Genomic DNA, 19569 nt, shown 5'->3' with positions numbered 1-19569 from the left:
TGATTAGGTCACATATTTAACCCTGACCCTACTGCATCATACTGGGGAAAATTTAATTGTTATTTTAAAATTTATTTGAGTGTTGGGCTATTGAGAAAAAGGTATAGAAATGAATAGAAAGGGCTTTTTTTGTATTACAGGTTTTTCTTTTAACATGTAAGAAAGGAAAGAGTAAGAAGAAGGGAATGAAGTTCAACAGACAAGGTCAAGTGCAGTAGTGAATTGGGCTCACCTGTCTCAGCAGAAGTGTGACAGCCTTTTAATGGCTAGTACCAGCGAACCTCATGTGAGGCCAGCAGAGACTGTATGCCTTATGTAAGAGGGAACATTTGATCTTTTCTTCACTTCTAATAACAATTTGCTGGTTTACTCAGATCCTGAAGCTTCATGCCGTTAGCAGAAGAACAGACGATAAAAAAACTTTACTAAAAGTCTGAGCACAGGTGGATGATGAAAGTTTAAGCTCTCCAAGTTGCCAATAGGAAAACTGGGAACAATTCTATGTGAGTGCAGAGAAGGGACTCATTACAGGTAACCTGAGTTTTTCTATGCTTTCTGTGTACTTGGCAGAATGGGTTTTCTGAACGATGCTTTATATATTAGGTTACAAAGCTATTTTCACTAGTTACAAGTAATCCTTTTATTTTGATTGCATGCAGTCTGGCTAGGATGAAACCTTCCAACAGTATGATACGAAGTAAGGGAAAAAATATACACAGTAAAAAAGATCTATGGAGGATCCACTTCTGATTAATTTTGATTTTTGACCTTCACTCTTCTTAAAGAGCCTGACACTGAATGTTGCTTAAGCCATCTTAAACCTACAGATATCTAAATTGGGCTGAGATGCATGTAAGATTTTATTTCCAGGGAAAGACTGTGAAGGTTCAAGATGAGAACGGTAGGGAGCATATCAAAGTAGTGCTAGGAAGTGCCTATTTCCTGTATGTATTTGCAGCAAAGATTCTCAAGTGAGTTCAGCTGAGACAAATGACAGAGCTGAATAAGGAGCAGCATATGTTTCTGGTATTTCTGTGGATGCAGTGTTAATGGCGGCTGATTAGCTGCGTACCCCTGTGCACCACGGGTAGTTCTGTTCTGCAGAAATGCTTTCAGCATCTCCAGACCTTGGATACCCAAGTGCCTGCCAGTATCAGAAGCATCTATTTTGTGTCACTCACATTTTCTTATATTTTTTTCAGAAAGAAATTGTGTGTGCAGTTCTGTGTTGTCCCTTGGATTTGTCATTATGTGAAAGATGTGTTTACTTCAATGTTTTTTTGTGGGAGAGAAAGAAAACATTGCTGCCCTTGGAGTGGAAAGACAGATAAGACTATCTGAGACTCATCCCTGGGAAAAATCAGTCTTTGCCAGAAATGAAATTTACTTTTCTAGAAAGCAGTTCCACTGGGCATAGGAGAGCTGAGCTTCTGACTACAAGTTTACCTCTCACACCCAGAGAGCTGGCTATTCTCAGCCCAGCCTGGCCTTTATTTTCCTGGGAGGTAAACACTGAGACCTGGAACTTGACGTGGCAGAGGCTATACATTTATGTACTACAGATGAGATTGAGATTGGTATACTTTTAATGTTGTTCTTCAGGTCTTTTGGTTAAAATACAGCAAATACTATTTAAGGAAAAAGAACTTGTGTATTCATGACTAGAGCAGGCAAGAGCAAATACACGTGTGCACACACACTGTGAAGGCAGAGAGAGATGGTGTGCATTGCTGCAAGTGCTTTATCAGCTGATTTGGTGTCTGCCTGAAAACGTAATCCCAACTGTTTAAAATTGATATACAAATTCAGTGGCTACAGTCACACTGTGGTTACTGTAAATCCTTCTCAGTACAGATCACCTTCATCAGAGTTCTGGCATTTTCTTGAGTATCTGCTGTGTGAAAGAGCTTTTCAATAGAGTCCCAACAAGCCTCTTAATTTGTCTTTTAAACACTTTACCAAAAGGAAAACAAAGGAAGCTGAACCATCCAGAGAAGACAGGGTGGTCTAATAGTTGGAGATAGAGCACTGGGAACAGGAGGATTCTGGTTTCTAATCTGTTTGAGCTGCTGCTTCAGTCCTTGGCCTCCTCGTGCTTTTGTCAACATGCCTAAAATATGGAGCTCAAAACTAGACCTTGAAGACTTGATACTTTTTCTGCATTGAAAATTCCTGGATAAAACTGTTAGGAGGAAATGCCAAGGATCTGTTTTTTCAGTATATCTGCTTTCTGTGTGGCGTTTCGCCCTTTTGCCCTGCAGTCTGTGACACACTGCAGTGCTTTCCAAGTGGGGGGCTGTTTTCCCTGCCACATGTCTGAGATTGAAGGTCTTGTGCTGGCTCTGTGGAGTGTCTGCTGCAGAACAACAGCCTGGATACTAAATTTCCTTGTTTTACAGGGAGTTTCGAATTTGTTTTTCTTCAAATAAGAAAATGGTTTGTTGTGTAACAGGTAAGAACAGCTATGAAAAGAGGGAAGGAAAAAATAAAGTCAAATAAAAGCATGGAAAAGCTGTAACATCAGCCAAGCAGCGAAAGGAAGCTTCCTGAATTGGGCTGTGTTTACTTTAAACCCAGCTCACTGTGCCTTGCTGTTTCAGTACATATTGTGAGTGGTATCCAGCTATTTTAAAGATAAGATCAAATTCACAATTCAGATCAAAATGTGTCTCCCAGCCATTAACTTCTTAAGCATTACTAAGAGTCACAATAGAAGACCATGGTCTGTGTGGCACTGTATGTGATACTGCATAAGGCTAAATATTTGTCAGGACGTCCAAGGGCAGTCTGGGCCTCCTATAGAGCTCAAGAGAATTCATTTCTTCGGTATGCCTGGCATTCTTTGGCTAGGAAAATTTTCAGATGGAGTAAATTTAGTAAGTATTGTGGGATAAGCAGAGAAGATAAAAGAATGAGTAAGAAATAGGGCTACTACAGATGCTAGCTGTATGAGGGGGAAGGAATCTTTGTAGGTGTGTGCACAATAAGCCTCCTGTATGCATGTACCACACTGGTACTACTGGTATGGAGTGGGGATGGCAGAAGGAAAACTGCAGCCTACTTCATCAACCTTCTTTCCTCTTCTGCCTTTACTGCTGTTGCTGGCTTCTCTACTGAGAAAATGAGCTGTAGTGCCATTGGGAAATCCCTACCCGGTAAGCTAGAGTCCTTCATGTTGCTTTTGTATTCACTTGGAGGGCTTTTGCTTCCTGTAAAGTAAAAGCTTCACAGTGCTGTTTCCAGGAGAGGCAAGTGCTTATGACTCTCAAAAGTGGGAGGCCACAAGCCTCAGGAGCCTGTGCATAAACTGCAGCATCTGTAGATGTCAGTGTGCCATCAACTGAATGACATTGGCAGTGCAGGTGGCAGGAGGGAATTGAATGCCTGGAAACTCAGTGGGGTGGGGAGTCTACCTACATCTGTTCTGTACGGTGTCAAGCTTACCACCAGTGCACAGGATAAGTCACTCCTTGAAAGAGTCGGTCTCCACACTGAGTGAATAAACAGACCTGTACCTCATATACCTGCCAAGCCTAGAGCATCAGATATCCAGTAATTGAGCTTTGATTCCACAAACTTTTCTAAGTCTCATCATTTTAGCTTTTCTTAAGAATATAAAGAGACCAGCCAGCCACAGCCACCGCACACTGCAGTGAGACTTCACTGAAGCATACATGCAGTGACATGCTGCTGACCTCAGTTACTAGTATGCGTGGCTGCCAGATCAGCTGGGAGGCCCTTGGAGGATGCTCTGCAACTGAGTGCAGAGAATCAGCTAAAAGCAGCACATTTTAACTTTGATTGGCACTTTGTCTAGTCAGCATAATTGTTCCCATCACCTTTCTAATTTTTACAAGTTTAGAAGTAATATGGAGGGGAAAAGGGAGATTGATATCTGTTAACTTTGCTGCTCCTCTGAAACTTTCAGTGCTTAGCAGAGCTTGCATTTCTGGCTCTTGAGAAAAAAAAAACCACAAAAAAAGGCCATAAAAAGGGAAAGTTGATGCAAGTTTTCTGAAGAGAAAAGGACTATTTTTCCACAGGAAACATTTGAAAGTCTTAAACGTGGGAACTGCAGTCATGACTAAGCTGCCTCAGGTAAGTCATTCTGCTCGACAAAGCCACCCCGAGGAGGGCACCCCACAGGCAGCAGCAGAGCGCGAGCGGGCAGCAGTGCTGCAGGCAGTGCTGGTGGCAATATAGTGAGGACTGCAAAATTCATCCCTCCGCACTGCTAAGCAGCCAGGGAGTCCTATGGCTGTCATTGCAGCTGAGGTGTTGCACCATTCCTGTTGACTTGTGTTAATTATGCCCTAATAGTGCACCTTTTGTTTTGCTTTCCTAGGCAGCAACTGCTGTGGAGCCAGTCATGATGCTCCCTCTGCAAAGAGGGTTCGTATATAAACCAACCTAAAAGAGAGACTGTCAAGCTAAAGGGTACCTTGAAGTTTTAGAATCTTGAGATTGAGCTCCTGCCAGAGCACAAGTTCTTTACAGGATGGAGGAAATTATTTAATCCTCCTTGGATATCAGTTCTCCAGCGATGAAATACAATACAGAACAGCCAGGTTGTCATTCAAGAAGTAGTCTTTACAGAAACTGACCCACTGCTCAACAAAGATCCTTTTCTGTATAGAACCACAGTCAAAATAGCATCCAAGATGTTGGGGTGCAAGAAGTGACTAATGTGAGAAAGGGTATGGTGCTTTCCTGTAAAAATTCCACTGCTGTAAGAAGTCCTTGAATACTATTGTATGACTCTAAGAGGACAGAAAACTGGTTCTGAGTCTGGAGAAATTTATGAAGGACAGAAACAGCACAGATAACATCTACTCTGTACTGCTTTGTAACACTGTAACAAGGAGACGATCATTAGAATGGAGCAAGGAGAATCAAAATTCTCTGGTGCTGGTGCTGATGGTGGTAATTGCAAGAAACAAAAGTTCATAGCTGGTAAGAATACCTATTATTCATGAAAATGTGTCAGCAGGATTTACTAAACCTACAGTTCAGGAAGTAAACCAGTCCCTAATAATTAGACATCCAGGGAGATATTTGGAGGGAGTGGGAAGATAATTAACGTTTATCTCCTGTGAAGTTCTTACATAACTTTCTGAAACAGGAAATTCTGGCCACTGGCAGAGAAGAGAGACAGCAGTTCTGGTGTGGTCTGGGCATTTGTACTACTCTGCATAATACTGAGTGGTGATCTGGGAGCCAGTATGAGGTAGTTCGTGACTATGGCTGGACTATGACTTGACAGAAAGAATTTATTGGAAACCTATTTGTCTTTTACCTCAACATTTCAGTGTATTCTCAAACAAATGATTTTCAGCACCACTTTAGACCTGGGTTCATTCCACCTAACTTGAGGCACTGACCTAGGAAGATGTCAGCAGTATAAGAACAGTATAAGCAGGTATATTCGTGCTTTCGTTAGGGGACTGGAGTGTTTACACTTCTTGTTGTGATCTTTCTCAGAAGTTTCCCTTTTTTTCCATCTGACTTGGTAAGATCCTAGTATATCTCTCTTTCACTGAAAACACAATCTGTTTGATGTTTGCTTAGTGGAGTATGGATCGCCAGCAGACAGCCCACTTGCAAAGATACTGTTTGCGACATGATGAATATGACATCTGTAGAATAGTGAATTTTGAGCAGTAACCATTTCACCATGTTGGGCCCACTTTTCCAGAACTCACACAGGACAGAATGAACTGTGGTGAAATGCTTGTGGTTTATTTGCTGATGGCCTACACTAGTCATATCATCAGGAATCTGTAAAATTTTATAGGTTAGCAAGACCACAATTTTTACTTGAACAGGTTCCTCACTTTGTATCACTGAGCTCTGTACAAAATCAAACTGGTTTAGCCCAAGGGGAACCTCAGAATTTCTACACAAAAAAAACCCTAATCTTTTTGGAAGGTTTTATTTTAAAAAGATGAGATTATATTTACCAAAGACAGCTAAAAATTTGGCCAAAGCAATTATAAGTGTCTAGACCATATGTGGCTACAGAAACACTGGAATTCGAGTTATATCTGCATAACAGGGTAAGTCACTGAATTATAACATTTGTGTTGCTATTGCAAAATGGTTGCTGGTACCCAAACATGCTAACTTAAAGGTAGCCAAGGAATCTGGCCTCTATATTGCAGCTATTTCTGGTACTGTCAGACAAAGAGCAATCTAACCACAGACTGAAAACTTTCCAGAGAATTTGATGGGATCTGTGGAAACTACGCCAAACACCTGCAGAAAATTAATAAACAATATCACCCACAAAAGGTTAAAAACTGAAGAAATTGTACAGGTTCTGTGGATGGGGGAATAAAAAAAAAAGACATTTGAACTATGCCAGCAGTGCTATTTGGCAATACAGAAAGAGATTCCAAACAATCTTAAAGCTATGTGGTTGACAATACACACTCAAGAAATCTGTGGACGTAGGCCAGCAGCAAGCATGCAAAAAAATCCTGCCTTATTGCAGGTATTCTTAATGCCAGTGTTCATCTGTATGTGTGGTTGTGTGGTTGTCCTGTACTGAAAACCCAACCTAGAGATGTAGAAGTTAATGTCAGGTTCCCATCAGAGTCAAAACTTCAGCCAAATACCCAAATATGTTGCAACATTATTTTCCTAGATCCTTCCATTGTTAAGAGAATCACCGTTATACTGAAATGATTCCAACTCTGAGAGTGAGATCCTGTTTATTGTTACAGCAGATTTATGCAGAAAAGGTATTGTTAAACAAGAGGATTTGGGCAGTTGGGTAGGACCCAGAAAGTGTCCTAGTTATACTCATCTTCTGTTGCAGTTTATGCCCACATTGGCCACTGTCCCTTGCATAAGCTAAGGAAAGGAAAGGAAAACAATATTCTATTGAGAAATCTGCTTCGACATAGTCTCCCTAAGGACAGGGACAGAAATGCTCAGCAGGAATACAATTCTGGAGGGCATTTCATTGGCTTTTGTTGGATGTTTAAATTCTATGGGATCTTTTTGTCTTAAGTATTTTCTCTCTCTTGTTAATCAAAATACTAAGCATGTATATTAATACAGGAGAACCACAAAATTTATAGAGACTCCATAACTCCAGTCATATGAGGAGAAGTGGGAAATGTATCAAAACTCCTCAAGAGCTTGCTAGCCTGTCTGCTGTCAGAATATTTTGGTGTATTTTCATTCTAATGCTTTAGCAAAAGCACACTGTGTGTCATAGGACAGCCGACTAAAGTGTTTGTTACTCCCCCAAATGGTTTACTCAAATAAAACAAGCTAGAAAATGAAATTGAAAACACTTGATGGTTGTTATGTAGTGCATGCTATTAATGTTTTAATATATTAGAGCCTCTGTGCAACATTTGTAGAAATTACTGGGAATTTTGCTGTTGATTTTAGGAGGATTGGGCCTTGTGTTACCGTATTAATCATTTGGTAAATATTTCTCTAAAGGCTAGGAATATAGAAATTTCCAGGGGCAGAGTGATGGTCTAACATCCTGTTTTCAACAGTGGGCAATTCCCAGGGCCCCACAGGAAGGCAGATCCCCTCCTTTCCTTCCTCCCATATCTAGTGTCAGTTGTGTCCCAGTAGACTGCTGTCAGTCTCTCTCTGACCATTGCCAGCCATGGGATAAGCCTGATGGATAGCTCTGGCTGGCTTCATGCTAGCTAGCTCACCATTTTGTCTGACCTAAACCTGATCCTGTGTATACATATCTGTACGTGTATCTTCCTTCAGTACTAGTGACTTCTTTGTTCAGTCACCTGTGGCAGCAATAGGTCTCCAGGTTAATTATAAAAAGCAATAAGATATTTAATTTGTACTACTTTACTTCTATTAACCCACATTAATATCCAGAGCACCACCATTTACTTCTCAGGTTTTATCAGACAGATGCTAGTGAAAATGAGAGCAGAAGTAGGGCAATTGTCCTTCAGTGATTTTTTTTTTTTTTTTTTTTTTTTTTTTGTGTGTGTGTGTCTTTCTGTTCTTGTTCTGCAGCAGGGAAAATAGGTGTTCCAGACAGGTCTGTTCTAAGCATTCATTACTCTCCATACCCCTCTTATATCTGCTTGCTCTGCTTACATTAGAAGAACACTGCTGGTCTAAAATCAGCAAGATTAAGTTGTGATAACTAAAATTCAATGTTAATCAGCTGTCTTGCATGTGACTATATGTGCATTTAAAAAAAACTCTGGGAGTTATACTTAGACAAAGGTAATGGGAAAAGAACACCCCTTGCAGAAGCTGCATTTTGGAATAAATGTAGCAGCCCTATAGTGCTTGCTGTCCATGCTGAAATACTTAGGCAAAACCCAGACCTGCAACAGGAAGAATTTAAATACATCTCTTGACATATGCCATTTCTGTTTCCCCCTGCCAGGTGAAGATGAGATTCTGCCCAAGTGAGCTATAGAGTATATCCCCTATTAGGCCAGCTCAAGGAGGCCTAATAGAACCCCATGAATTACTCAGTCCAACTGCTCTGGTAGCTTGTCAAACTCTCAGATAACTACTCCCAAAGATTTCCAGAGGTGGGAATCTATAATAAATAAATAATATAAATATAATTATAATTATACTTATAAAATAACCTATAGTAAACTTCTCAAAGGAGTAGCCTGGGTAGGCCAGAAATGCAGCAAAAAGGCCTTAGCATGGTGAAGTTAGGAGAAAGAGAAAGAATAGCAGTTAATCTTTCATGGAAATTAAATTTTCAATTTAATGCTAATGATGCCTTTTAGAAATCGATATCTACAAAATATATTATTAAATATCTACAAAATATATATCTATGCCTACAAAATATATTATTAAAATTAATTCAGGCAGCTAAAGACTTCATCAACAGACATGGTTTGAAATCTTTTACAAAGGCATGTCAGAAGCACTAGAAATAGGGCAGGCATCTAAACAGAAAAAGAGAAAAAGGAGTTGAGTGATACAAAAGAGAACCAGCCTTCCCCAGAGCCCGCAAAGAGTTTGTCATAATATAGTCACTGTGCGTGGCTTTCTGTGTATTTTTTTTCTGCATTTCCCTTGGATTCAAGTAGTTATATTAGGTACAGTAAATCTTGGGCACATTCTGAAATGCAGGGAAAGTAGAAGAATTTTATGGAGGCTCCTGCCATCCAAATCTCCTGATTGGAATACATTTACGGAATAAGTCCACGGAGCCCATGGAAGTGAATGGGTCTTTTAAGTCATTTCAAAGGCCTTTTGGTTAAGTACTCTCTGCTTTTTGTTGTGGTTTTCTCTGGAGGGAGAAACCTGATGGGAATAGTTCCACTGCAGAAACAATTTAATTTCATAGTATAAACTTTAATTTCTGAATTATGAGTGATCTTGCAAATTGGTTTATATCCTTTTGTAGACTAGCCTTTGTCACTCAATCTGCAGGTCTATTTAGATTTCACATTATCGTCAAGCAGGCAGAATGTCAGGAAATCCTGCTCTGTTGGTCCAAGTCACTGATGTCGGTTTGATCTATTTCAAAGTCTGTAATATTTCTTGAAAGTGCCTTCCTGGAATAGCTCAGATCTCTTGCTCTGTGATCAGGACCCAGAACCATGCAACTCTCAACTGCATTCTTGCTAACTGGATGATGCACCATATGCAGATGAAGGAAAAGCAAACTCCTCCTGGGCTGAGGTAGCCTGAAGGATGACACACTGGAGGTATTTAAGTGCTTAAGTGTGTTAATCCATTTCCTTCGTAGGACTGGGTCTTTGTTGGAGGGTCATTTCCCTGAGTAATATTTAGTCATTGCGGTTGAGCTGTTAGTAAGTACTCTTAACTATTTAGTCCTCCCTACGCTTCCTCCTAGTAACTTTACTTCAGTTAGGCATAACAACATCTACTGTATTGATTATAACTTTACTTCTTTTTCTATTATTGTAATGACTCATGCAAGAGGAAATGAGACAACTCTTGGTGACAGGATAAGAAAATTTCATTATCTTGTAGATACAGATAGGTCTACTAGAACATTTTTTGGAGCTGGAGGGACTGAAAACTAATCAAGTTTTCCTGATTAAAGTCCTCTGATACCAAAGGTTCAGTATGACCTGATATTTTAAGGTTAAAATACCTCCCCTTCCACCTTATTTTCTTTTTATATGACTTCTGATAAACTGCTTTTTAGTATCTAGAAAGAAAATAAATAATAGAACCAGATCTTCCGCTTGTACTTCACAACTTTTATGCACAGCTCCCTGTCCCAGCTATGTGTGCAAACAGGCAATGGGCTGGGAGAGTCAGTAAGAACTGATAAATTCCCATATGTATCATTCTGAGATGGGGAACATGGAGGTCTGAAACTGGATCTAAATCAATGGGGAAGCCAGACAACCAGGAACTTCTGTAGCATCTGTGCAGGTGTTCTAGACATGTACCTGGTTCCTTTGTTAGTTAGAAAAACGTACCATCATCCTCTGCCCTGAAGCAGAGCTGAAGTCCACTACTTGCTGTTCTGGCCTTCTATCATAAAATAGAGGAAGCAGAATATAGTTCTTCCCCTTCTTCCTCTTCTGTGTTTCCTTTCCTGTGGGGAAGTAAAGATGAAATATGTCTCTTCTTCCCCTTTGTAAGGTAAAAGAAGTCAGTCAGATACAGTGATTTCCTGTCCTTAATGCTCCCATTCCCTGAAATATGTACATTCCTTACACTTATAGAAGAACTTTCAGGCCAGAATTTGTTTCTGCCTCTAAAGTTTCCTTTTTTCCTACCACAATGCAATACCGATACCAGACTTTTGGAAGAAATTTATCCTTTGATATTATCTCCAGGGAGTAAAATAGGATTTTAAATACAGCTACCTAACAATGTAACTGTGGTGCTCATGATGGGGTGTGCCTGTTTTCTACTTCCCTACCCACCTTAATCAGTTCAATTATGTGACCTGGTCAAGTCACACCCCTACGTGAACAATGCTGCTCCTCCTGTGCTGCATTACTTTTACATGATATTTATGCTGAACTGTCCTGCTTGCATGGACTGACTAAACCAAAACCTGCTGGTGAAGAATGAATGACAGGCTTCTGGCACTGCACGTGTGTCTTGGGCCACATTGCTGTGGGCTGTGACCCAGTTGTTAACTGGATGGGAGACTTATCTGAAAGAGGAAATAGTGAAGATGAATCAAGAGGTGGTACTTTTTCTGCTGAATCAGAACTGAGTTGATGCCCTGTAAGCTTCAGCAAAATCTGAAGTGATCCTATCTAAATCACTAAAAATCTGTGATTGAAAAATGACAATGCTATTTTTTTCATTCATATGTGGCCATATATTCATGGTAGAAGAAACTGTCCTATATTTGCCTTGATGTATTTCATATCTCTCAGTTCATTTTAGTAAAATCCAAGCTTTTATTTTTTATTTAATAAAATAAAAGCCATGACTATAGCTGTGTAAATATTATGACTTATAGACATGCTCATCAAAAGCCTTCCCAAATAAAGCTAAAAATAGATATCTTTCCTGAAATACATGACCTTCCAGGGCTTTGCAGCTGCCTTTAAAATCTTAGCAGTAATTTTTATTTCACTATTAATTGCATTTTGACATTGTGAGTCTGAAAATCACAGCTACCAGGTGTAATCCTTTTTTTTCTGTTAGGTGCACAAACTGTGTGAAATACACTGGCATGCATATATATGCATAAAAGTACATGGCAGAAACCTCTTACTATTATTATTACCTGATTGGCTTTGATGGACTTGCTCTATGTTCTTGCCCAGATGCGGTTTTGAGTAAGTAATCCATTTTCTTTTTTCCTTTCTGTCTCTTTCAGAGAAAATGGTAGTGCACATTGCATTGTGTTATTCATTGAGCTATCTAGCATTTTGTGGCTTTATTGATAGATAGTTAAAAAGTACTTTGAGAATCTCAGCAGGAAGGTGGACTTTAAGTAGGAAGTAGGACAACAATTAAAAGCAGAAAACTTTAAAAGAAACATTAATTGCAATTATAGTCTGTAACTCTCCATTATGAGTAACGATGGAATCAATCCATTATTGCAAGTAACTCCAGGAATTTCTTTTTTTATGCAATTTAACCATAACTGAAATAACTGCATAAAATGGGTACCGAGGGCTTTGCAAAATAAAATGTATATTTGCATTTCAAACTCCTGGTGTGAAAATTTCTAATTATAAATTTGTATATGTTAGATCAGCAGGAGAGGCTCTGAGTTTCTGTAGTAATCCTATATTATCCATGTATCAAGAGTGTTAAGTGGCAGCAAACAGTTGTATCGATGGGTTTGATTTGAGAAGTGATATGATGCTTGTGGCTAAACCAAGCTGGACATTTAGATAGCTGTATGTGTTATGTCACTTCAAAAGAGTAACTGTAAACCACAGTAGCTCCAAATGCGGCAAAGATGTATTGGCCAGTGAAAGATGAAATACTGCTCAAGACAAGAATTGTACGATATATATTGGTTTGTATATTGCATGTAAGGGGACCTATGACTACTGAATACAGTTTGATATGCATCAAGGTGTTTCAGCCTGTGTTAGCAGGTTAAAATTTTCATGCTAGCTGTAATGCCCAAAAAAGAGAGCTTGAGAGTTACAGGATGCTGAGCTGAGTTTCTCTCTGTAGAATCCAATGGTGAAAGCTAGCAGATAAAAGAAAGAGCTCTGAGGAGAAATAGGTGATCAAGCCCGCAGGTCTTACTAAGTCTGGTTCTGAAATATTTGACAGGCATCTGTCCATTTGATAATCTTTGCTATAAATGGGTTTCATGCCTTAGGGATGATGAAGGCAGAATAGATTTTAATCCCCCTGGAAAGTGAAGGCTATTACAAGTTAATTATAACAACTCATTTTTGTAGCGATACAAATGGGATTTTATAACCTTAATGACCACAAGTGTGAGTCCTTGTTCAATTTGTAACTCTGCAATTATTCCCAGATCCCACAGGATTAATATTCCGGCTGATCAAGAGTTATTGGAACTTTTTTTCTTCCTCTGGACCCTGTCAGCAGTTAGCCTGAAGATGGAGAGGGGATTTTGATGAAGAAAAAAAAAAATCAGCCTTGTATTGTGTCCACATTTAGGCAGTTTGTTAAGGTAAGTCCAGGCTACCCACTCCTGCAGGAATTCTTCAATAATCTGCTGTTCTGTGAGGGCAGACATACTTCCTACTCCATGTATTGTGTGCTCTGTTGCCCATCTTGTGACTGTTGATTCTGTGACATCCTGTTTCACTTTTCCCACAGCATAACAATCTTTGGGTCTTCTGGGAAAAAAAACCCCAACATTTCAGTAATGCTGGCAGTGAGGAACAAGTTAGTCTGCAAAAAAATGAAGAAGGTGCCTACACTTTAAATTTCTTGCAGTTTCTGTGTAATTATATTAGCTGTTTCACAACAACTATTGCTCCAGATATTCATACTATAGTGTCATCTTGTAATTAACTTGCTGTGCCTTTGGATTATTGCAGTCACAAAACACTGGCTGGATTTGAACTGGAAGCTCAGCAACCTGGTCAGCTTATGTTCTGCTACCACACTGTATATTGTCTATAAGCAGTGTGTATGACTGTATACCTGTTGTGTGGTCTGTCCAACTGTAGTATACTGTTGTTTTAGTCAAACCAATTTCCAAGTAGTGATTTACTTTCCATTTCCCCCATCCTGTTTCTGTAAGTTAGTGTCACATCCAAACCCCAGAGAGCATGAAATGCTCACAAGAGCATACTATGACCCTTGCAGGGAAAAAGAGCTGTAAACTGTAGCAAATCTACTTCAAAGGGTATCAGAGTCAGAGAGGTAAGGTCATAGGTCCCGGCAAACAGGGACAGCTGAAACAAAGCAGCCACTTCTTGGCTTAAGTCTCCATTGGGGGTGAGAGAGAATGGAATATGAGCTGCAGCCAGAAATAAATGTGGAGCTTGCTCTAGGCAAAGACAGATGCTGGCCAGGACAGCTCCTTTCAGAGCAGAGGAGAACTGTTGCTTGCTAGAAGCCGGTCACCTTTACCACTGTTGGTGAGGAGTCTATCATGTCGAGGCTGAAAAGATAGTGGTCAGAGGTGTCCTGTCACAGGAGAGCTATCAAGAAAGCAAACTCGCAATTCAAGGACCTCCTGAGTCAGAAGTTGTAGACGTATCTTCATGTTTTATAGCCCTCATAGCTTATCTTCCATGACTTTATCCAGCTGCTTTTTGAGAGCATTTATACTTTTCGTAATTGGAGTATTCTCTGCCATAATTTAATTTCACACATAAATGTGGTGCCTGGCTTACTTCAAATCCATTGTTCCCAAGCACAGGAAATAACAAACAGCCATTCCCCATTCATTTCTGCATACCAGTCATGATCTTCTATGCCTCTTTGCCCATTCCCCACCACTGTCTTTTGTCTCAAGATGAAGATCCCAATTTATCCTGTCTTCATCCAAAAATAATTCTATAACTCGGAGGTTTTTTGCAGCCCTTCTGTGTGCACCTCATTGCTGGAACATCTCTTTTCCTTTTTCCTGCCTGGGGGTACCAGATGTTCACTCAGTACTAGCAGCTGGCTTTATAATCCCTATAGTTTATCAGAGCTTTGGGGATGGAGAAGAAGTTATTCCAAATGTTGCTTTCATGCAAACAGCGGTATTGGTTGATTTATTATTTTTTTCTCAGTCTCACTTCTATGTGTTCACCTCAGCTTTAGCAGAGTTTAGAGATTATGAGGTATTTTCAGCTGTTTACTATGCGCACAGCCTACACATGGCTGAAGTGACTGCAGGTGGGTGCATGGGATGCACATCCAACCAGCAAGGCAGAAAACAAGTTAGACTCCTTACTACACTTGTGCAGTTTGCAGACTAGGGGGAAGGGAACAAGGTGATTCATAGAGTACGCAAAAAAAAAGCTGGGGGGAAGGGAATGAGATGATTCACAAGAGTATCCAAGAAAAAGCAGACTACTAACCATGCATGCAGGTTATTCTTTCTTGGAGGATTTTCATTTGAGGATGTGCCAAAAGTAGAAGATGCTGCTGTTCAAACACATAGTTCTAAATCCAGGTAGACATGTCCTGCTGCTGCTTTCCAATAAATGGCAAGAGCTGCTAGTAACGTAGAAAAAAACTGAGAAAACTGTATTTTTATTATCTTTATATTTGTAATATCCATGGACAAGTCTTTTCCTCACCTGCACCAATACAATTTCCATCAAAATTATCAAAATTCTCAAAGTTGATGCAGACCTTGCAAATTCTCCCAGGGATCTGATGATTGTGCCTTGCTCTCGTGCGCTGTGGCATATGGGAAGGGAGGTCCTTTCCCATAGTGTGGCACAAGTTTAGTCTCTGTGCCTGTTCTGAGAAGAGCGGTTCTCCTGCCTGTGTCTTGCAGTGACTAGACAGCCCTGTGTACACACCTTTTCCCAGAGGGGAATGAAGTCCTGAAGGCATAACGTCGCACTAACCAGGAGAATCTCATAGGTATATGAACTCCTTCCCAGCTGAAGCCACAAAGGCCACTAGCTGGCTGCATACCAGAATTTAAATTGAGACATTTCTGCTCACCAGAATGACCAGGAACAAGTAATGACCACTGCTAAGGTGCAGCCCAGTGGGTAGGCAACATACCCATGCATTGTGAAGGAACATGTTTCTGTTCCTGTTGCTGAAGATAAGCCTATTCTGCACCTGCAAACCCACTCTGAAAGCAGCATTACAACCAGGAGTTAAGACAGTGGATGATTCAAATGGAAATGGAGTTCTTTGTAGGTTCAAGACACCTTCGCACAAAAAATATTGTTTAACTTGCAGCCAGTCTTGAGTTGAAAGAAATCCAAATACAAGTAGTTGTTTTAACTCATGTACCTTGGGCTATGTTACCTTCCTCAGGTGGAGGAAAGAAGAGTAGCTAGGAAAGCAACAGAAAAGATGCTGAATACTAACTGCAGACCCTTCATTCCTCTGGGCCTGGGCAATGCTTTCTTCCTCTCTTTCTCAGATCCTTGTCATGTTGATAGCTCAGTATCTTGTCCTGGGGAGAGGGAACTGAGAGGCTGAAGAGAACAGACCCACTGTACAGAGGGTGAGGCACTGGTAGTTGAGTGCAGTTTCCATTTTTCCTATGCAAGTTACTTCCCTCTCTTCAGCATTCTGCAGATCAGGAACCCGCGTGATCATTAACCTCATAATGGGCAAGGACATCGCATAGCCATAACTGCATTTTCTCCCCGTCTTAATTATTTCAAGGTAATTACATGGAGACAGAGGATAATCTATTTCAAAAATGCTGTTGTAGCTATTTGATCTGCAATTTCTTTCAAACAAAAGCATCTCCTTTGCTTGTAACTCCTTTGATTACAGAGGCACATGCTGCTTGTGACCAACACAGGAGGCTGCAGGTGAGGATGGCTGTGCGCCGAGGCCTGTGAACGGCCCAGCAGAGCCATGGTGTTCCTTTAGCCCGGACGCTGGAGGAGCTGAGCATCTGGAGTGCTAAAGTCCGTGCCTGCAGCCTGGCTCAGGGCCAGCTCCCTCCAGTGTGCCAGACTCACCTCCTCCTTGGACCTTTGGTACTAAGGCTTCGGCTGCCACTCGGGCAGTGCGCTGCGGCAGCCTTGTGCCTGGCACGCCAGGCCGCCGGGGGCCGGGTGCGTGCTCATCGCTCCGGTACCCGTTGCGGGAGCAGGGCTAAGGGGCTGACCCGCCCGGGTGGCTCACGCACCGCTGCCGGGGGGGAGGAGGGGGCGGCAGTGCCCTGCTTTCACGGCGCTCAGGGGTGGGTACCCGAGAGCAGGCACTGAGTGGCCTCCAGTGGCTCCTGCGAGCCCTGACCCCCCCAGTTCCACTGCCCGGAGGGGGCTGAGTGACACGTGGCCCCGTCCGGGTCCCCCCCACCTCCCACCGAGCCCCCCTGCCCGTGCTGCACCCCAGCGCTCCCGGGAGCTGCGGGAATGACACCTCGGCGTCCCAAGGACACATTTCTCGCGGGGTGGCGCCCCACGGCGACTTTGTCCAGTCCCGCCCCACGCGAGGAGCCGGCGCGGGGTCGCCGGTTCCGCGGGGGCGGAGGGGGAGGGAGCCCCGGCAGCGCCCCCCGCGGAGCCCCGCTCCCCGCTCCCCCCCCCCCCACCCCCGGCCCGCCCCCGCCGGGGCAGCCCGGCCCCTGCGGCCGCCCGCGGCCATGTGCGCGGGGGCGGAGCGGCGCCGCCGGCCGGAGGGAACCGCAGTCAGCGCCAGCCCGGCGGCCCGCGGGGATGCTGCGCTACAGCTCGGGGCTCACGGTCACCGCCACCACCCCCCGGAGGCCGGCCAGCGACGGCGGCCGCGCCCGGCGGAAGGTGCGCGGGGCAGCGCGGGGGGGGCAGCGGGGTGGTCCCACGGGCGGCGTCGTGGGGCGAAGCGGCTGTTTGACGCCCCCTCCCCCCCACTTATAGTTTATCTTCGGAACGTGGGTTTTTTTTTTTTTTTTGCTTTGGTTATTTACGGTGTTTTCAGGTGGTGCTTGCGGTGCGTGAAAACATCTTTTTGCGCGTTCGTAGTCGGTACTGGGCAATGCAGAGCTTCGGGGGTGTCTTGCAAGGCTTTTGGAGCTTCGGGGGTGTCCTGCAAGGCTTTTGGGGGTGTGCAGGTCCTTAGCTGGTGGGAAGCCTGCAAGGAAGGTGTGCGTGTCTTGGAGGTTCGCCCCTACTCCCCAAAACGCCCCTTGGTATTTACAGCCGAGAACTTGCCTATTTGGGCTCTACCGAACACGAGGAAGCTGTAATGATTTAGGTGGCAACGATAATTTAGTTTTATAATCAGTTCCTCAAATACAAAAATAAGATTTACTGATGTCTTCTTTTGTAATTTTCATAAATTAGATAAATGATCATGTTTTAATCTGTGGGGAGTTGCTTCTAAAAAGTTGTTACAACTTGGGCAGGTATGGCAGGAATGTCTCTACAGCCACCCGGCTTCCAATAGCCCTTTGCTGCTGTAACCGTGCTGCTAGCATTGTGAGGGCACATTCCATGTGTGAAGAAAGGAATCAAAATAAGCGACAAACTTCCTTACGAAGAAACACAATCATGTGCTCGTGATGCTTCTTGAATGATGCAGTGATTGCTTTGACACTCCAAAAATATGAGCTTATAATTGAAACAATGAAGAATGTCGTGTTTTACATGATAACAGGAGGGACAGGCTCTTCCACAGAAATATCTTTGGCTTTCATATAAAAGAAATTAACCATGTATGTGGAAAAATTAAGATGACTTGGAAATGATAGTTGTGTTCCCATCGAATTTTCCTGTTTTAGTATTTCTTAAAGAAGTTAAAGCTAAGAGAATTTGTGTTTAAGTGATAATTTTCTTATTTTCATCCCCATGGTTTATTTCCCAGGGACAATATAAAATGAACTGTATTTCATACATTCTCTTCAGAAAACTGATAAAAACCTAATTTGTGAATAAAACCCACTGGGAAGCTGCTGTTCCTCTTTTATAGTGAAATGTGACTCCCTTACCCTGAGTTGTCAAGAGAGGGGAGGACAACAGTTAGAATAACTGCTGAATAAATGAAAGATGTGTGTCACATTCCTGAGTGCCTGTGGTCACAGGAAAAGTGCCTTTTAATTGTGTGGGGAACCTCAGAGTAGAGATTTCATAAGTGGAGCAGGCTAATCAACAGATAAACGACCAAAGAAAGTACTTTCTTCTTTGTCTTTTAGGACTGACTGAAGTTAAACACTCACTCCTTTTCTGCTTTCACCTTCAAAAGTCTTAAAACTAACATTGGGTCTTAGGCAAAGGGAGTGATTTTTGGCCATTGAGCTGGTAGGTTAGCAGATAGTTACTCAACAAATGTGTTAGCCCTAAACCATTCTCTTATCAGACATTAGAAAGATCAATAATATTCAGTTCTGGTGATGTTAGCTCTGAAGTTGATTTGAAGCTAGACCAATATTGAATCACATCTTCCCTGTGGAGGTACAGTAAAAAAGCTTAGAATGGGAGTGGTTGTTAGCAGAACAGCTTGTATGTTTCTGTTGCTGTACCAGTAACTTTTGGTTATTCTATAAAAACATCGCTTGTTCGTTTAATGTTAGCTCTGTAACTATTACAGTACATAGTTAACTATGATCAATGCCTTTCTGGGTGCTTTGTTTTTCAGAAGGGGTGAAGAAGAGACTGAAGAACTATTCAAACTGAATCTGTTATCTGTATTTGTTTTAAGTTGCACCTACTGAATTGAGTAGGATGACAAACATGAATGTGGATTGTGGATCTGGGCTGTGAATTCCTAACATTTTTAACTAACCTAGATCGGTTTTTTTCTTAACTGCTCTATTGCGGTAGCTCTTATTTATGCTGTCTACTAGCCTCTTAGAAATTTGGTGAAAGAGCATGTCTTCATCTCTTAATTTCCACTGCACTCAGCAAACCTTAGCTGTCCAGTGTTGTGCTGGGCTGAACCTGTCAGTCTTTGTTTTCCTGTCTCCATATTTTTTTCACAAATGATGTCAGATGAGCTTTGGAAGTACCGCTCGTGGGTTGTTGGTGTCAAAAAACTAGGAGTGAACATAAAATGTTAGCACAATTAGGATTACTGATATTGTTG

At 42.0% G+C, this 19569-nt stretch overlaps 1 protein-coding gene across 4 annotated transcripts in view; it reads left to right on the top strand.

Annotated features, from left to right (window-relative positions):
- Window positions 1–7414: 7414 nt before the first annotated feature.
- MYZAP (myocardial zonula adherens protein) overlaps window positions 7415–19569 on the top strand; it is a 70708-nt gene continuing 58553 nt past the window's right edge. Inside the window, exons 1-2 of one of the 4 annotated variants that reach the window (XM_056346098.1) lie at window positions 7415–11759; window positions 12929–13087. In XM_056346098.1, coding sequence (XP_056202073.1) covers window positions 13031–13087 — 57 coding nt within the window. In that variant the 5' untranslated portion in view covers window positions 7415–11759; window positions 12929–13030. Of the gene's footprint in view, window positions 11760–12928; window positions 13088–17149; window positions 17310–19569 lie in introns of those variants that run through there. The other 3 variants (XM_056346100.1, XM_056346097.1, XM_056346101.1) reach the window with 3 other exon arrangements.

The sequence above is a fragment of the Falco biarmicus genome, chromosome 7 (genome assembly GCF_023638135.1).
Source record: "Falco biarmicus isolate bFalBia1 chromosome 7, bFalBia1.pri, whole genome shotgun sequence".
Classification (NCBI taxonomy): domain Eukaryota; kingdom Metazoa; phylum Chordata; class Aves; order Falconiformes; family Falconidae; genus Falco; species Falco biarmicus.
This window is presented reverse-complemented; position numbering and strand designations above follow the sequence as displayed.